The sequence below is a fragment of the Staurois parvus genome, unplaced genomic scaffold (assembly GCF_062004578.1).
Source record: "Staurois parvus isolate SC_StPar_1 unplaced genomic scaffold, SC_StPar_1.0 ptg001037l, whole genome shotgun sequence".
Classification (NCBI taxonomy): Eukaryota; Metazoa; Chordata; class Amphibia; order Anura; family Ranidae; genus Staurois; species Staurois parvus.
The window spans coordinates 1166574-1184459 of NW_028318833.1; the positions used below are offsets into that span (position 1 = coordinate 1166574).

General features: G+C 47.3%; 1 protein-coding gene across 1 annotated transcript in view; it reads left to right on the forward strand.

Moving 5' to 3' along the window:
- Positions 1-17886, forward strand: part of LOC149441014 (uncharacterized) — a 37608-nt gene continuing 19722 nt past the window's right edge. The window contains exons 1-6 of the mRNA XM_089657891.1: positions 1-233; positions 940-1080; positions 3142-3194; positions 4998-5238; positions 5417-5605; positions 8576-8650. Of these exons, the coding sequence (XP_089514017.1) occupies positions 1011-1080; positions 3142-3194; positions 4998-5238; positions 5417-5605; positions 8576-8650 (628 nt within the window). The 5' untranslated portion in view covers positions 1-233; positions 940-1010. The remainder of the gene's footprint in view (positions 234-939; positions 1081-3141; positions 3195-4997; positions 5239-5416; positions 5606-8575; positions 8651-17886) is intronic.

Below are 17886 nucleotides of genomic sequence, written 5' to 3' on the forward strand. Positions count from 1 at the left end.
AGGTGAGGAACTATTGTATGCAGTCAGTGTTAAAACCTCCTTGGGGATGCAATACACTATTGGCTGCAGAAGAGGAAGAGACAACAATCTGAGAACCGAACACAGTTCCCTTTATCTAGGATACCACAGGAAGATCTAATCTCTCATATGTGCCCCAGAGATGTCACCACCTTCCAGACCATATCCAAAAGGTCTGCAGGCTCCCTGTGTGTATCTAAGTACCAATATCTAAAGTAAGTGTAAAGCCAATCTCTAAAATCCCATTTCAGCTTTAATGTTAAGGCGATTTCAAAAATATTTTTTCAATATTTTAAAATGTTCAGCATTCATTAATAATCTCCATGAAGGGCTTTGTATAGGGTGACAATGCTGTCTTCTTTCAATTGTTCTTGGGCTGTCACAATGTCACAAGCATTCTCTCTACAATATGGCAGAAACAAATTTTGGCAAGAATACAGACAAATTATAAAGAATTTGCTTTACGCACTTCTCAAGCATTTACACAACTATCACCAATTACCCCCCCCCCCATAAATATTTATTTCATACGATCATCAGCTACACTTAGGGATCATAATGTGTAACTTTCCTGATTGGGGTGTTTCTGGAAAATATAGCAATATATATATCCTAAATTTGGCACATTAGAGGAATTGTTCATGACAGCTGTATACATGTGTATGACATTCTCACATCAAATCTTTTATAAATATTATTATTATACAGTATTTATAAAGCGCCAATAGTTCGCTCAGCGCTGTACATTACAAAGGGGGACAGAACATGTGACAGAACAATACCAATACAATGCAAAACAAGAGACCCCTAAGTGTTTATTTTTGTATTTAGTATAGTGACCAGTTTACTTTGTCACTGAAACATTAAACATCTTTGGTGACAGTTCTGTTTGTTCACTTCTTCTCACCTTTGAATTTTCAGGAATGCAGCTGATGACTGAGTGATCCAGAAAAGTTTGAGAAAAAAAGCTAACTGGAAGAGGAACTTCTATCATGGATGAGACAGAGAGACATATGCTCACTAAACTTTTTCAGATCAGACAAATCTTGGAAGAGACACCAGGTAAGTCCCAGTAGTATTTTTTTGAAGATTATGGCTATTAACTGTTTTAGAGAAGAAGGTGGGTGCAGGGAACATTTTTTCTCTAATTCAATCATGATGGGTTGAAGGGTCCCTGCCCAGCTCAGCTGTTCTAAATAAAGCACCACATCACATCTTGAGTACCCACCAGAAGAGAGCCTTGTTTCACGTGAGCAGCCTTCCCAGAACACGTAGATTCATCAAACGATTAAGGTCACTTCATTTCTTTAAACAAACAAGTGTTAAAGTCTTAGTATCTCTTAAATATTTGGTGTGAGTGGTATTGGTTCTCAAAGGGCCAATGAGTCAAGCCAAAAGAACAAAATAAAGACCCATTGGTAGGTTCTGAGTGTCCTCTAAAGAACAAAAAGATAAGAGCTAGCAGAGCCCTTAAAGATGTGGTGTTTCTATGTTTTGTAGTTGTTGGATTAAAACCAAAAATATAGATGTTAGAAAGAGAAAAAGAAAAAAATATCTTACAGCTGGTGAGGTTATAGCTACCCCACCACTTCATGATTGCAGGTGAAGACAACCCTGTCTCCGGGTAGGATGAGCTCAGCCACTCTTGGTGCCTTAGGGTTCCGATCCTGAGTCCTCTGGGAAGCGACTGGTAAGGATTCTTGTGTAGGAGAAGGACAAAAGGCCTGTCGGTGATTCGATCAGCAGAGTGTGTAGTGGGATTGTGGTGTGTCTACAGATGGATCAGAGTCGTGATGTTGGACGAATAACAAAGAACTTTATTTCACCGAAAATATGCATTTTGTGGCTCACAAAAGTTTTAACTTTCTGGTTTCAGGATTTCTGGGGTGTTTTTTCACACGAATAAAGTTCTTTGCTATTCATCCAACATCACAACTCTGATCCATCTATAGACACACCACAATTCCTTTACACACTATAATGGGTGTCTCTGCTGACCAGATCACTGATAGGCCTTTTGTTACTTTCCTACCCTAGAAACCTCCTGGATGTGTATTTTTCTGGTTTTTATTCTCCAACATGGAAATTCATTTGACTTATTTGTACTTGTGATCATTGACATTGGGGAACAAAATATGGGAAAATCCAAAATTTTGGAATTGCCTTCAGTGCAGAAGATAAGAGGAAATCTTCCAACAAAGACACTTATTAAGAAGACAAATACCTAGGTAGCGAATTTCCCTTACATTGGGATATTTCTTCTGACTTCCGGTTTTGTATCTGGGGAAGGGAATGAATGAAATTGCAAGAAGGGAGGGAAAAAAGTTCCTGGTCAACTTGCCAGCCAGCTTGCCAACAACCGAAATAACACTTTTATACACTGTTGACTTGTAGGTACGTGGGTGCACTAGGACACCCTGGCTGCCATTGTGCTATATGCTGGAGGTCTGGTGCACTCCTATGCCTTTAAAAGGAGTTGGCTCCCTCAGGTCCACCTGCCCTTGATCTATCCATTAAATACATGTGCCTCTACTATGGGGGCTCTCAGAATTGCAGAGTTAGGACCATAGAATATCAGGGTGCTGTGACGTGGCTCTGTGGCTTACATATGTATTTGCAAATGTATGCTAACTAAACCCGTTTTTAACGCATACAGTTAGACAGGTTAAATCAGTTGTTGGCAAGCTGGCTGGCAAGTTGACCAGGAACTTTTTTCTCTCCCTTTTTCTTTTGACATGAGTCGCCTGTTCATTTGTCCTGGCAAAAGCCAGTTATAGACTGGGGCAGTGACCATTTTTATGCAATGAATTAAATTATCCTGAGCAGAACACAAACAACAAGAAAAAAATACTGACAGGAGTTTTAACCCTTCTCTAGTCCATCCAAGTTTAAAAGAAAATTATTGGCTATAGCTACACTTTATCAAATGGACACCTAAGTGGCCTGGACCTCAAAAAACATTCTTAAAGGGACTGAAAAAAATGGTTATTCTGTAAACTGACATCTGTTCTGTGGATATGTTCTTTATATCTTGTTGACATTGAAATGTTTTAGTTCTAAAAAACATTACTTTGTTTAATTTACTTTGGTTCATTGCAAATGGTGTGTTGTATTCTCTACCAGGACCTTTATGTTCACTTGGCCAACAAGTTCAGGATGGAAGATCAATTAACAAGGTAAAATATTCTCAACTCAATTGCCCAAAAAGAAGTATCACCCAACTCAATACCATCTCTGTTCTCCAGGTATACTGTATGTGTTGATGTTTCTGTAACTCGCCATAAGAGTAAATGTTCAGGTCTCCCTCTATATAAGCTCATGTGGCCTTTTGGATCCTGCATCAAGAGGGAAGTAACAAAATAATCACCCCCTTGTTCAGGGTATTAGCCTGGGGATTACAATTGTTGGGTTCATCTGCACCACCCCACCATCGACTGTAAAACATCATGAAGAAATTAGTGGTGGGGTTTTTTTTGCACGGTAGAGGAAGGGGCTATATGCATGTAGTCTTGTTGCTTGGGCAATAATACCCTGCAAGCCTGATTTCTTGGCTCAGTATTGTTTAGGGCCTTTGTTTTATAGTTTGTTTAAAATTAAAACAAAAAATAAATTATAGAAAGTTTGGGGGATTTGCTGATATCTACTGCTAGAAAACAGTTTGACCGACAAATCTGAAAAATCTGATGCATTGATTGGCTCATTTCTGCTACTGACGTTGATTAGACTTTAGAATTTTGTGAATTTAATGCTTGAGAGTTGTGGAAACATGACCCTGCTATGAGGATACAAATGTTATATCAGCTCAGAGTCACTCCTCTGTCACACATGTGGGGAGGAACTACATGTATCATTTTCCAGTCATGCTAATGCTAACCAAAATGTATAATGGATCAGATTAATTCCAACCCAGCTCCACAGTAGCCAGTATAAGCGGGCAATATTTCAAAAAGGTCTGTTTCTTGACTTTCTAATGTGAAATTTCATGAAATATCAGATTACTCCAGTCTTATTACATTTTAATTTTCACAGTAGGCTAATAAAACAATTTTATTCAAAAGTGTTTTCTCTTTTTGTGTGGAGCAGAACTGATCCACCACTTCACATTTCTTAAGAATTTCCAAGACTACTTCAGGGAATTTTCTCCCTCTTTCATCTTATCTTCTCCTACCTTATCTTATGTAAATTCCTGCCTACACAGTTTCTTCTAAATTTCAAGATAAACCATTTGGAGAAAAACAGTTTCCTTATTGACGGTCCTCTAAAAAAAAGTTCTAGTTACCTGCTCGTCATGTTAATGCTCTGGCTTCAGTACCTTCTGAGTTACTGTTCCAGATCAAGAGTTCTGATTTCACTCACTACATAAACATTTTTGGTCGATGATTTAGAAAAAGTCTAAAGATAGAGAATGAATATGATAGCCAGGTAGCTAGAATTCATAGATGGAAGTCAATTAATTTCTCTACAACATATGTATGTCCGACCTTGTACAAGTGGACCCCCTTCCAATGCATCACATCTCAAATATTTAGGGACATATTAGAGAGTTTTTTTATGCATTTTTGTTTTGATTTTGGGCAGCACAGTGGTTAAATGATTAGCACTTCCACCTGGCAGTACTAGAGTCATTGGTTTGAATCCCCACCACGGCACCACCTGCCTGGAGTTTGCATGTTCTCCCTGTGCCTGTGTGGGTTTCCTCCAGGTACTCTGTTTTCCTCCCACACTCCAAAAGACATGCTGGTAGGTGAATTGATTCCTGTCTAAATTGTCCCTAGTATGTGTATGTATGAATGTGAGTTAGGGCCCTTAGATTGTACGCCCCTTGAAGGTTAGGGACTGATGTGAATGTACAATATATATGTAAAGCGCTGCGTAAAATTGACAGCGCTATAGAAGTACCTGTAATAAATAAATACATTTAATAGTCATATTGTTCTTGTAATATAGGTTTCCAGTACACTGACATAAACCTTTTATAGCAGAGACCAGGACACATGGTTGGGATCTTCTCCATGGAGGCCTTGGACCCTAGATGGCTGAAAGCTGTGTTGAGTTCTAGTGTTTTTAACGAAACAGTAAAGATGACCAAATATACCATCTTAAAAGACCCAAAACTAAAGGACGCAGTTTCCAGGAGCACCTTCTGCATTTTCCTTACTGATCTCTTCACCTGGAACATTACATCAAGTTTGGAAAAAAATCAAGAGTTAGGAAAATTGGGTAAGAGCCACACATTGGAAAATATTTTTTGACATTGTTTGCTACCTCCTTTGATGATATGATATACAGCATATTGCCCTGATCATGCAGTTTGGGGGCCAAGTATTCAAAGCTCATGATCACCACTGCATTGTCCTGAAAGCAGTCATTTTTTCTCCATGGATATTTTTTGATGCAGGAGGGAAGCCCCTAATAGTGGTGATTGATGATGCAGAAAACAGTGAAGGTACAAAGGAAGAACTCCTGAAGAATCTGAGTAAGGTATATGTCAAAGATCTCTTCCTGTTCAGCAATCCAGAGAAGAAACTTGCCTTGATGAAGTATACCGATGCCAATCGCCAAACAGACTTTATGCCCAGTGGTAAAGGTAGGTACCTATTTGGTGAGGGTTGTTAATGGACATATAGCTATTCTGAGCCAACAGTTCAGGACACTTGGGAATTGAGATGGATATAATATCACATCACACTATTATGCAACATTCTTGAGTCATCCCTGGGCTTTTCTATTATTTGATTCAGAAAAAATGAGGAAGGGTTGTAACAGCGCAAACACTGCAAAGTCCTGGGAAATGGTAGTATGGGGTGATGGTGGTATTAGTGGCTGCTGTATGAAGAGCATAGGATTCCGTGTGGCACTGAGGGCAAGGCTTCCAAATAGGCTGTAGCAACTTCTGTAGATGAGAAAAAGGAGAGAAGCGCCTCTAAGTGCAATAAGTCTTTTAATTCAAGTCTAAATGTAGAAACACTCACATGTGTGACGTCATCATAAGCTTAATAACCGTGGTTACCAATAGTTACCGGGGGGGTGGTGACCCGGGTGAAGAGCCGTCATCTTACTGCGATGTGGGGAGGTCAGCTCTCGGCTGGAACAGCGTGGTGGCTGGAGGGGAACAGCGGTGAGGCCGGCCGGCGTGTAAGTCCTCCCTTAGAGCCTGATGGAACGCACGCTGGAACGTAGCGGCGGTGTGGCCGTGATGACGTCAGATCCCAGGGTGCACTGCAACGCGTTTCGGAGCATGCACTGGCCGTGGAAGTCGGAAGTGCACTCCTTTTTCTCTCCTTTTTCTCTTTTTTATTATTGGAGAATACTGTGAATATAAAGTTACTTTACAGAAAAACACAATTATATATTATTTTATTTATTTATTTCACCTATTAATTTATTCAAAGCTTGAATTGAAGCAGAAAATGGTGAAAAATTTGGCCATAAGTGTTAGCAAGAATATAATGGATATTGTGTCGTTTAGATGAGGCTGGGACCTGGGATGCTCACAGTTTATAAACATTTTAGATCACACTGGTGCAAATGTTCACACTTATGTCATGATTGTCCAGAAAAAAAGTCTCTGGGTATTTCTTCAAACCCCCCTAAAAGAAGCTTTCAAAAATGACATAACATTGAAGTCAGGACCAACCATGCCTTTACAACAACGTGTTTTAATGTAATATAAAAAAATATTTAAATATACACTCACCGGCCACTTTATTAGGTCCGCCTGTTCAATTGCTTGGTAACACAAATTGTTAATCAGCTAATCACATGGCAGCAACTCAAAGAATTTAGGCATGTAGACGAGGTGAAGACGACTTGATGAAGTTCAAACTGATTATCAAAATGGGGAAGAAAGAGGATTTAAGTGACTTTGAATGTGGCATGATTTTTAGTGCCAAGCAGGATGGTCTGAGTATTTCAAAAACTGCTGATCTACTGGGATTTTCACACACAACCATCTCTAGGGTTTACAGAGAATGGTCCAGAAAAGAGAAAATATCCAGTGAGCGCCAGTTGTGTGGACGAAAATGCCTTGTTGATGTCAGAGGTCAGAGGAGAATGGGCAGACTGGTTCAAGATCATAGAAAGGCAACGGTAACTCATGTCAATATGGACCAAAATCTCTGAGGAATGTTTCTAACACCTTGTTGAATCTATGCTATGAAGAATTAAGGCCGTTCTGAAGGCAAAAGTGGGTCCAACCCAGTATTATCTAGGTGGACCTAACAAAGTGGCCGGTGAGTGTATTTCCAAGGTCAAAATAAAAATTCAGCAAATTAACTTTTTATTCCAAGGCCCAATAAAAGAACAACGGCACAGAACTGGTTGATTAAGGGAAGTCAATATGACCATGTCAAGGTCCTACCTTTTCCCAGAGATTGTGCGGCTCCATGTGCTGGCGTCCATCTTGGGTTTCTGCAGAGCATGGTGGGAGTCTTTTATGCCTTCAGGTCTCTGAGATCCATCCCCCAGAGGGGTGTGGCTAATTACATATAAGCCTGTGATCCGCACATGCTCTTTGCACTTGTGTCTTGTGTCTTTGTGTAGCTACAGCTCTGTGTATACTCTCGTGACTCTTCTGGAATCTGACTCGGCTTGTGACTAGACCATTCTCTGTGTTTTCCTTTGATCTGACTTTCCGTTGCTGAACCCGGCCCGTGACCTGTGATTCTCGTCTACTGTTCTGTACCGTTTTGTCCCGTTGTTGTCGACCCGGCCTGCCTGACTACGCTTTTGTCATTCCTACCAGCTACACGCCATTGGCGGCGGCCATTACCGCAGCCGGGGTGTCTCGGGGGCCGCGACCTGATTCCTGGCTGTGTCAAGTCCATCCCCACCATCAGGGGCCCTGGTGAAGGGCATCCTGGGACTTAGACTCCGCGCCCTGAGGGACTTCGGTCTGTTGGTGGTGGTTGTCGTCAGTCAGTTGCGGGACCCTGCCACTAGGCCTGCCTGTCCGTTCCACAGCCCTGCCCTGACAGACCACCAGTAGGCGGAGGAGTTCTTTACCGTAAGAACTGTAAACTGTGGATAATTCTAATCTCTTAACAACAATATCAATCACGAATTTAACATGTAACTTGTTATATTGGTTTTGTAATATTTCTAGATATTTCAGCTGGTAGACTCTCTTCAGTAATTGGTAAATGGCTAGTTTTCCCATAGTCATTGCTATTCATTATTTTAGACTGTGTTGCTTCATAGGCTTGAGATCTTGTCAAGGGAAAAAGTGGGGATTGTGATAAGTCCTTCTAGGTTGTATAAGGGTGAACAGTTTGCACATTACTCTCAACCTCATCCACCTAAAACCAGGGCAAAAATACATGTACTACCTATCCAGCAAATATGATGGGAAGGTCTCAAATTGATATCAACAATGATGTTGAAGAAATGTGAAAAGTATGTATTTCTATTAAAAAAAAGAAAGATAAAGAAAGAATTTAATAGGCATAGTTTTTACTAAATTGTGCACATTTACCAGAGCCCTCCTTTAACACTAAGAACCATATTTTCTTCTGTCATCTGACTTTTTAACCCCTATTTAATACACTTTCGTCGGTAGATCCACCAGTGCCTGTCCCAGCTACCCCAAATCAGGACATACATGGTAATGCTGCCCATGTAACACACATGATGGGTGAGTATAAAATTTAACATGATTATTTCAAAAATGCTATTTATTTCCAGCAATAAATTTAATTCTCCAATTATGTGATTATTTTCAGAGGTGAGTGGGGGGAGGGATCGCTAAGACGCATCTACCCTATGTGCGTTTGGGAATGGACCATCAGCAATGGGGGTTAGTAGAATGTGCGTTTGGGAATGGACCATCAGCAATGGGGGTTAGTAGAAGGTCCATGTGGAGGTGGTGTCCAAGTCCATCTGTAGTGGGGGGCTTGTAGTAGTATGGACTTGTACGAGGAGGCAGCCGGCTGTAAGAGCTTGTAGATACTCCCAATGCAGGTAGAGAAGAGAGACGGCAGCGCAACTCTAAGTGTAGAAGGTTAAAATCAGACAGATTTAATGGTAAAATTGCACTCACATAGATAGGTAACAGGTAGGCATGTCAAGTGATAGATGTCCAGTGGGAGCATCAGGTCCTTTGGCCGTGCTCTGGGTGTTTTCACACCTCTCCGGTGGTGTCCAGGGCTCGGGGAATAGCAGAGGGGTGCAGGGAGGCTCGCAGGGATGATGACACCGGATGAACTGGGTTTCCAAGATGGCTAATCTTGCCACTGGACCTCCATCACTTGACATGCATACCTGTTATCTATCTATGTGAATGCAATTTTACCATTAAATCTGCCTGATTTTAACCATCTACACTTAGAGTGGCACTGCCATCTCTCTTCTCTATGTGATTATTTTCACCCATATCTGGTGCTATTTCATGGGTAGATATAGTATCAACATTCCCAGCTACCCAGAACCTGGACATACATGTTATTTCTTGCCATGTAGTGGCTAAATGGTTAGCACTTCCGCCTGGCAGTACTAGGGTCATTGGTTCAAATCCCAGCCATGGCACCACCTGCCTGGAGTTTGCATGTTCTCCCTGTGCCTGTGTGGGTTTCCTCCGGGTACTCCAGTTTCCTCCCACACTCCAAGGACACACTGGTAGGTTAATTGGACCCTGTCTAATAGAGATGAGCGAAGAAATGAAAAATTCGATTCGACTGATTCGGCGAATTCGTGGACAATATTCGATTCGAGTCGAATAAATTCGCTGTGAATTTAACTTAAAAAAGGGTGTTTCTAGGCTTCAGAGAGACTTAATATTAGTGCAGAACACTGTACCTTTAATTTAAATGCCCTTGGAGTCTGCTGGGGAAGAGAAATAATACTGTCTGTCAGTATGACATGCAGATGAGTGCCGTCGATCTTAGAATCACTGCACACTTCACTCCTTTGGCCAGTCACGGGGCCAAAACCAGTGTTTGGAGCCACAGTGTGGCGGTGGAGGCAGCAGCAATGGGAGGCCATACAGCAACCTATGACAAAATGGAAACCAGCAGGAGCGTGAGGAGACCTGAAAGTGGCACATGGCAGAGTGGGAGCAATGGGAGGCGGTACAGGGACCCAGGTCACACTGTGGGCCCAGCAGCAGCGTGACCAGGCGGTACGGGGGCCCATGGCCGATATGGGGCTTGGTGGCACCTATGGAAGGCCTGTAATCTGCCAGCAACCTATGACAAAATGGACAACCGCAGGAGTGTGAGGAGATTTCAAAGTGGCACATGGCAGAGTGGAAGCAATGGGAGGCCGTACAGGGACCCAGGTCACACTGTGGGCTCAGCAGCAGCGTGACCAGGAGGTACGGGGGCCCATGGTCAATATGGGGCCTGGCGGCACCTATGGAAGGCCGCTAATCTGCCAGCAACCTATGACAAAATGGACAACCGCAGGAGTGTGAGGAGATTTCAAAGAGGTACATGGCAGAGTGGAAGCAATGGGAGGCCGTACAGGGACCCAGGTCACACTGTGGGACCAGCATCAGCGTGAACAGGCGGTACGGGGGCCCATGGCCGATTTGACCTCATTCATCCCATAGTCCTGCCGACTCACGAATAGCGTGGCCTCCTCAAAGGGCCTGAACAAGCGCAGGTGTCACACATGAGCTGACAATGGCTGACATCTAAGTTACACAGGGAGTACCTTTATCCGCTTTTAACATCAGGAAATCTGTGATGGCCTTTAGCTGTTCGTAAAGGCGGTCTAACATATGTAGGGTTGAATTACACCTTGTTGCAACGTCACAGCATGAGGAGTCGGTACGGGGGCCCATGGCAGATTACATGTCTGGCAGCAGCAATGGGAGGCCCGTAATCTGCCAGCACCCTATGTCAAAAAATTTAACACACCAGCAGTGTGAAGAGACCTGAAAGTGGCACATGGCAGCAGAGTGTGGCGATGGAGACAGCAGCAATGGGAGGCCGTACAGGGACCCATGAGAGACTCTAGACTTGGCAGCAGCATGAGGAGGCGGTTTATAGGGGCCCATGGCAGATTAGGGGCCTGGCAGCAGCTATGTGAGGCCCGTAATCTGCCTGCACCCTATGTCAAAAAATTTAACACACCAGCAGTGTGAAGAGACCTGAAAGTGGCACATGGCAGCAGAGTGTGGCGATGGAGACAGCAGCAATGGGAGGCCGTACAGGGACCCATGAGAGACTCTAGACTTGGCAGCAGCATGAGGAGGCGGTATATAGGGGCCCATGGCAGATTAGGGGCCTGGCAGCAGCTATGTGAGGCCCGTAATCTGCCTGCACCCTATGTCAAAAAATTTAACACACCAGCAGTGTGAAGAGACCTGAAAGTGGCACATGGCAGCAGAGTGTGGCGATGGAGACAGCAGCAATGGGAGGCCGTACAGGGACCCATGAGAGACTCTGGACTTGGCAGCAGCATGAGGAGGCGGTATATAGGGGCCCATGGCAGATTAGGGGCCTGGCAGCAGCTATGTGAGGCCCGTAATCTGCCTGCACCCTATGTCAAAAAATTAAACACACCAGCAGTGTGAAGAGACCTGAAAGTGGCACATGGCAGAGTGTGGCGATGGAGACAGCAGCAATGGGAGGCCGTACAGGGACCCATGACAGACTCTAGACTTGGCAGCAGCATGAGGAGGCGGTTTATAGGGGCCCATGGCAGATTAGGGGCCTGGCAGCAGCTATGTGAGGCCCGTAATCTGCCTGCACCCTATGTCAAAAAATTAAACACACCAGCAGTGTGAAGAGACCTGAAAGTGGCACATGGCAGCAGAGTGTGGCGATGGAGACAGCAGCAATGGGAGGCCGTACAGGGACCCATGAGAGACTCTGGACTTGGCAGCAGCATGAGGAGGCGGTATATAGGGGCCCATGGCAGATTAGGGGCCTGGCAGCAGCTATGTGAGGCCCGTAATCTGCCTGCACCCTATGTCAAAAAATTAAACACACCAGCAGTGTGAAGAGACCTGAAAGTGGCACATGGCAGAGTGTGGCGATGGAGACAGCAGCAATGGGAGGCCGTACAGGGACCCATGACAGACTCTAGACTTGGCAGCAGCATGAGGAGGCGGTATATAGGGGCCCATGGCAGATTAGGGGCCTGGCAGCAGCTATGTGAGGCCCGTAATCTGCCTGCACCCTATGTCAAAAAATTTAACACACCAGCAGTGTGAAGAGACCTGAAAGTGGCACATGGCAGCAGAGTGTGGCGATGGAGACAGCAGCAATGGGAGGCCGTACAGGGACCCATGAGAGACTCTAGACTTGGCAGCAGCATGAGGAGGCGGTTTATAGGGGCCCATGGCAGATTAGGGGCCTGGCAGCAGCTATGTGAGGCCCGTAATCTGCCTGCACCCTATGTCAAAAAATTTAACACACCAGCAGTGTGAAGAGACCTGAAAGTGGCACATGGCAGCAGAGTGTGGCGATGGAGACAGCAGCAATGGGAGGCCGTACAGGGACCCATGAGAGACTCTAGACTTGGCAGCAGCATGAGGAGGCGGTATATAGGGGCCCATGGCAGATTAGGGGCCTGGCAGCAGCTATGTGAGGCCCGTAATCTGCCTGCACCCTATGTCAAAAAATTAAACACACCAGCAGTGTGAAGAGACCTGAAAGTGGCACATGGCAGAGTGTGGCGATGGAGACAGCAGCAATGGGAGGCCGTACAGGGACCCATGACAGACTCTAGACTTGGCAGCAGCATGAGGAGGCGGTATATAGGGGCCCATGGCAGATTAGGGGCCTGGCAGCAGCTATGTGAGGCCCGTAATCTGCCTGCACCCTATGTCAAAAAATTTAACACACCAGCAGTGTGAAGAGACCTGAAAGTGGCACATGGCAGAGTGTGGCGATGGAGACAGCAGCAATGGGAGGCCGTACAGGGACCCATGAGAGACTCTAGACTTGGCAGCAGCATGAGGAGGCGGTATATAGGGGCCCATGGCAGATTAGGGGCCTGGCAGCAGCTATGTGAGGCCCGTAATCTGCCTGCACCCTATGTCAAAAAATTAAACACACCAGCAGTGTGAAGAGACCTGAAAGTGGCACATGGCAGCAGAGTGTGGCGATGGAGACAGCAGCAATGGGAGGCCGTACAGAGACCCATGAGAGACTCTGGACTTGGCAGCAGCATGAGGAGGCGGTATATAGGGGCCCATGGCAGATTAGGGGCCTGGCAGCAGCTATGTGAGGCCCGTAATCTGCCTGCACCCTATGTCAAAAAATTTAACACACCAGCAGTGTGAAGAGACCTGAAAGTGGCACATGGCAGCAGAGTGTGGCGATGGAGACAGCAGCAATGGGAGGCCGTACAGGGACCCATGAGAGACTCTGGACTTGGCAGCAGCATGAGGAGGCGGTATATAGGGGCCCATGGCAGATTAGGGGCCTGGCAGCAGCTATGTGAGGCCCGTAATCTGCCTGCACCCTATGTCAAAAAATTAAACACACCAGCAGTGTGAAGAGACCTGAAAGTGGCACATGGCAGAGTGTGGCGATGGAGACAGCAGCAATGGGAGGCCGTACAGGGACCCATGACAGACTCTAGACTTGGCAGCAGCATGAGGAGGCGGTTTATAGGGGCCCATGGCAGATTAGGGGCCTGGCAGCAGCTATGTGAGGCCCGTAATCTGCCTGCACCCTATGTCAAAAAATTTAACACACCAGCAGTGTGAAGAGACCTGAAAGTGGCACATGGCAGCAGAGTGTGGCGATGGAGACAGCAGCAATGGGAGGCCGTACAGGGACCCATGAGAGACTCTGGACTTGGCAGCAGCATGAGGAGGCGGTATATAGGGGCCCATGGCAGATTAGGGGCCTGGCAGCAGCTATGTGAGGCCCGTAATCTGCCTGCACCCTATGTCAAAAAATTAAACACACCAGCAGTGTGAAGAGACCTGAAAGTGGCACATGGCAGAGTGTGGCGATGGAGACAGCAGCAATGGGAGGCCGTACAGGGACCCATGACAGACTCTAGACTTGGCAGCAGCATGAGGAGGCGGTATATAGGGGCCCATGGCAGATTAGGGGCCTGGCAGCAGCTATGTGAGGCCCGTAATCTGCCTGCACCCTATGTCAAAAAATTTAACACACCAGCAGTGTGAAGAGACCTGAAAGTGGCACATGGCAGCAGAGTGTGGCGATGGAGACAGCAGCAATGGGAGGCCGTACAGGGACCCATGAGAGACTCTAGACTTGGCAGCAGCATGAGGAGGCGGTTTATAGGGGCCCATGGCAGATTAGGGGCCTGGCAGCAGCTATGTGAGGCCCGTAATCTGCCTGCACCCTATGTCAAAAAATTTAACACACCAGCAGTGTGAAGAGACCTGAAAGTGGCACATGGCAGCAGAGTGTGGCGATGGAGACAGCAGCAATGGGAGGCCGTACAGGGACCCATGAGAGACTCTAGACTTGGCAGCAGCATGAGGAGGCGGTATATAGGGGCCCATGGCAGATTAGGGGCCTGGCAGCAGCTATGTGAGGCCCGTAATCTGCCTGCACCCTATGTCAAAAAATTAAACACACCAGCAGTGTGAAGAGACCTGAAAGTGGCACATGGCAGAGTGTGGCGATGGAGACAGCAGCAATGGGAGGCCGTACAGGGACCCATGACAGACTCTAGACTTGGCAGCAGCATGAGGAGGCGGTATATAGGGGCCCATGGCAGATTAGGGGCCTGGCAGCAGCTATGTGAGGCCCGTAATCTGCCTGCACCCTATGTCAAAAAATTTAACACACCAGCAGTGTGAAGAGACCTGAAAGTGGCACATGGCAGAGTGTGGCGATGGAGACAGCAGCAATGGGAGGCCGTACAGGGACCCATGACAGACTCTAGACTTGGCAGCAGCATGAGGAGGCGGTATATAGGGGCCCATGGCAGATTAGGGGCCTGGCAGCAGCTATGTGAGGCCCGTAATCTGCCTGCACCCTATGTCAAAAAATTTAACACACCAGCAGTGTGAAGAGACCTGAAAGTGGCACATGGCAGCAGAGTGTGGCGATGGAGACAGCAGCAATGGGAGGCCGTACAGGGACCCATGAGAGACTCTAGACTTGGCAGCAGCATGAGGAGGCGGTTTATAGGGGCCCATGGCAGATTAGGGGCCTGGCAGCAGCTATGTGAGGCCCGTAATCTGCCTGCACCCTATGTCAAAAAATTTAACACACCAGCAGTGTGAAGAGACCTGAAAGTGGCACATGGCAGCAGAGTGTGGCGATGGAGACAGCAGCAATGGGAGGCCGTACAGGGACCCATGAGAGACTCTAGACTTGGCAGCAGCATGAGGAGGCGGTATATAGGGGCCCATGGCAGATTAGGGGCCTGGCAGCAGCTATGTGAGGCCCGTAATCTGCCTGCACCCTATGTCAAAAAATTAAACACACCAGCAGTGTGAAGAGACCTGAAAGTGGCACATGGCAGAGTGTGGCGATGGAGACAGCAGCAATGGGAGGCCGTACAGGGACCCATGACAGACTCTAGACTTGGCAGCAGCATGAGGAGGCGGTATATAGGGGCCCATGGCAGATTAGGGGCCTGGCAGCAGCTATGTGAGGCCCGTAATCTGCCTGCACCCTATGTCAAAAAATTTAACACACCAGCAGTGTGAAGAGACCTGAAAGTGGCACATGGCAGAGTGTGGCGATGGAGACAGCAGCAATGGGAGGCCGTACAGGGACCCATGAGAGACTCTAGACTTGGCAGCAGCATGAGGAGGCGGTATATAGGGGCCCATGGCAGATTAGGGGCCTGGCAGCAGCTATGTGAGGCCCGTAATCTGCCTGCACCCTATGTCAAAAAATTAAACACACCAGCAGTGTGAAGAGACCTGAAAGTGGCACATGGCAGCAGAGTGTGGCGATGGAGACAGCAGCAATGGGAGGCCGTACAGAGACCCATGAGAGACTCTGGACTTGGCAGCAGCATGAGGAGGCGGTATATAGGGGCCCATGGCAGATTAGGGGCCTGGCAGCAGCTATGTGAGGCCCGTAATCTGCCTGCACCCTATGTCAAAAAATTTAACACACCAGCAGTGTGAAGAGACCTGAAAGTGGCACATGGCAGCAGAGTGTGGCGATGGAGACAGCAGCAATGGGAGGCCGTACAGGGACCCATGAGAGACTCTGGACTTGGCAGCAGCATGAGGAGGCGGTATATAGGGGCCCATGGCAGATTAGGGGCCTGGCAGCAGCTATGTGAGGCCCGTAATCTGCCTGCACCCTATGTCAAAAAATTAAACACACCAGCAGTGTGAAGAGACCTGAAAGTGGCACATGGCAGAGTGTGGCGATGGAGACAGCAGCAATGGGAGGCCGTACAGGGACCCATGACAGACTCTAGACTTGGCAGCAGCATGAGGAGGCGGTTTATAGGGGCCCATGGCAGATTAGGGGCCTGGCAGCAGCTATGTGAGGCCCGTAATCTGCCTGCACCCTATGTCAAAAAATTTAACACACCAGCAGTGTGAAGAGACCTGAAAGTGGCACATGGCAGCAGAGTGTGGCGATGGAGACAGCAGCAATGGGAGGCCGTACAGGGACCCATGAGAGACTCTGGACTTGGCAGCAGCATGAGGAGGCGGTATATAGGGGCCCATGGCAGATTAGGGGCCTGGCAGCAGCTATGTGAGGCCCGTAATCTGCCTGCACCCTATGTCAAAAAATTAAACACACCAGCAGTGTGAAGAGACCTGAAAGTGGCACATGGCAGAGTGTGGCGATGGAGACAGCAGCAATGGGAGGCCGTACAGGGACCCATGACAGACTCTAGACTTGGCAGCAGCATGAGGAGGCGGTATATAGGGGCCCATGGCAGATTAGGGGCCTGGCAGCAGCTATGTGAGGCCCGTAATCTGCCTGCACCCTATGTCAAAAAATTTAACACACCAGCAGTGTGAAGAGACCTGAAAGTGGCACATGGCAGCAGAGTGTGGCGATGGAGACAGCAGCAATGGGAGGCCGTACAGGGACCCATGAGAGACTCTAGACTTGGCAGCAGCATGAGGAGGCGGTTTATAGGGGCCCATGGCAGATTAGGGGCCTGGCAGCAGCTATGTGAGGCCCGTAATCTGCCTGCACCCTATGTCAAAAAATTTAACACACCAGCAGTGTGAAGAGACCTGAAAGTGGCACATGGCAGCAGAGTGTGGCGATGGAGACAGCAGCAATGGGAGGCCGTACAGGGACCCATGAGAGACTCTAGACTTGGCAGCAGCATGAGGAGGCGGTATATAGGGGCCCATGGCAGATTAGGGGCCTGGCAGCAGCTATGTGAGGCCCGTAATCTGCCTGCACCCTATGTCAAAAAATTAAACACACCAGCAGTGTGAAGAGACCTGAAAGTGGCACATGGCAGAGTGTGGCGATGGAGACAGCAGCAATGGGAGGCCGTACAGGGACCCATGACAGACTCTAGACTTGGCAGCAGCATGAGGAGGCGGTATATAGGGGCCCATGGCAGATTAGGGGCCTGGCAGCAGCTATGTGAGGCCCGTAATCTGCCTGCACCCTATGTCAAAAAATTTAACACACCAGCAGTGTGAAGAGACCTGAAAGTGGCACATGGCAGAGTGTGGCGATGGAGACAGCAGCAATGGGAGGCCGTACAGGGACCCATGAGAGACTCTAGACTTGGCAGCAGCATGAGGAGGCGGTATATAGGGGCCCATGGCAGATTAGGGGCCTGGCAGCAGCTATGTGAGGCCCGTAATCTGCCTGCACCCTATGTCAAAAAATTAAACACACCAGCAGTGTGAAGAGACCTGAAAGTGGCACATGGCAGCAGAGTGTGGCGATGGAGACAGCAGCAATGGGAGGCCGTACAGAGACCCATGAGAGACTCTGGACTTGGCAGCAGCATGAGGAGGCGGTATATAGGGGCCCATGG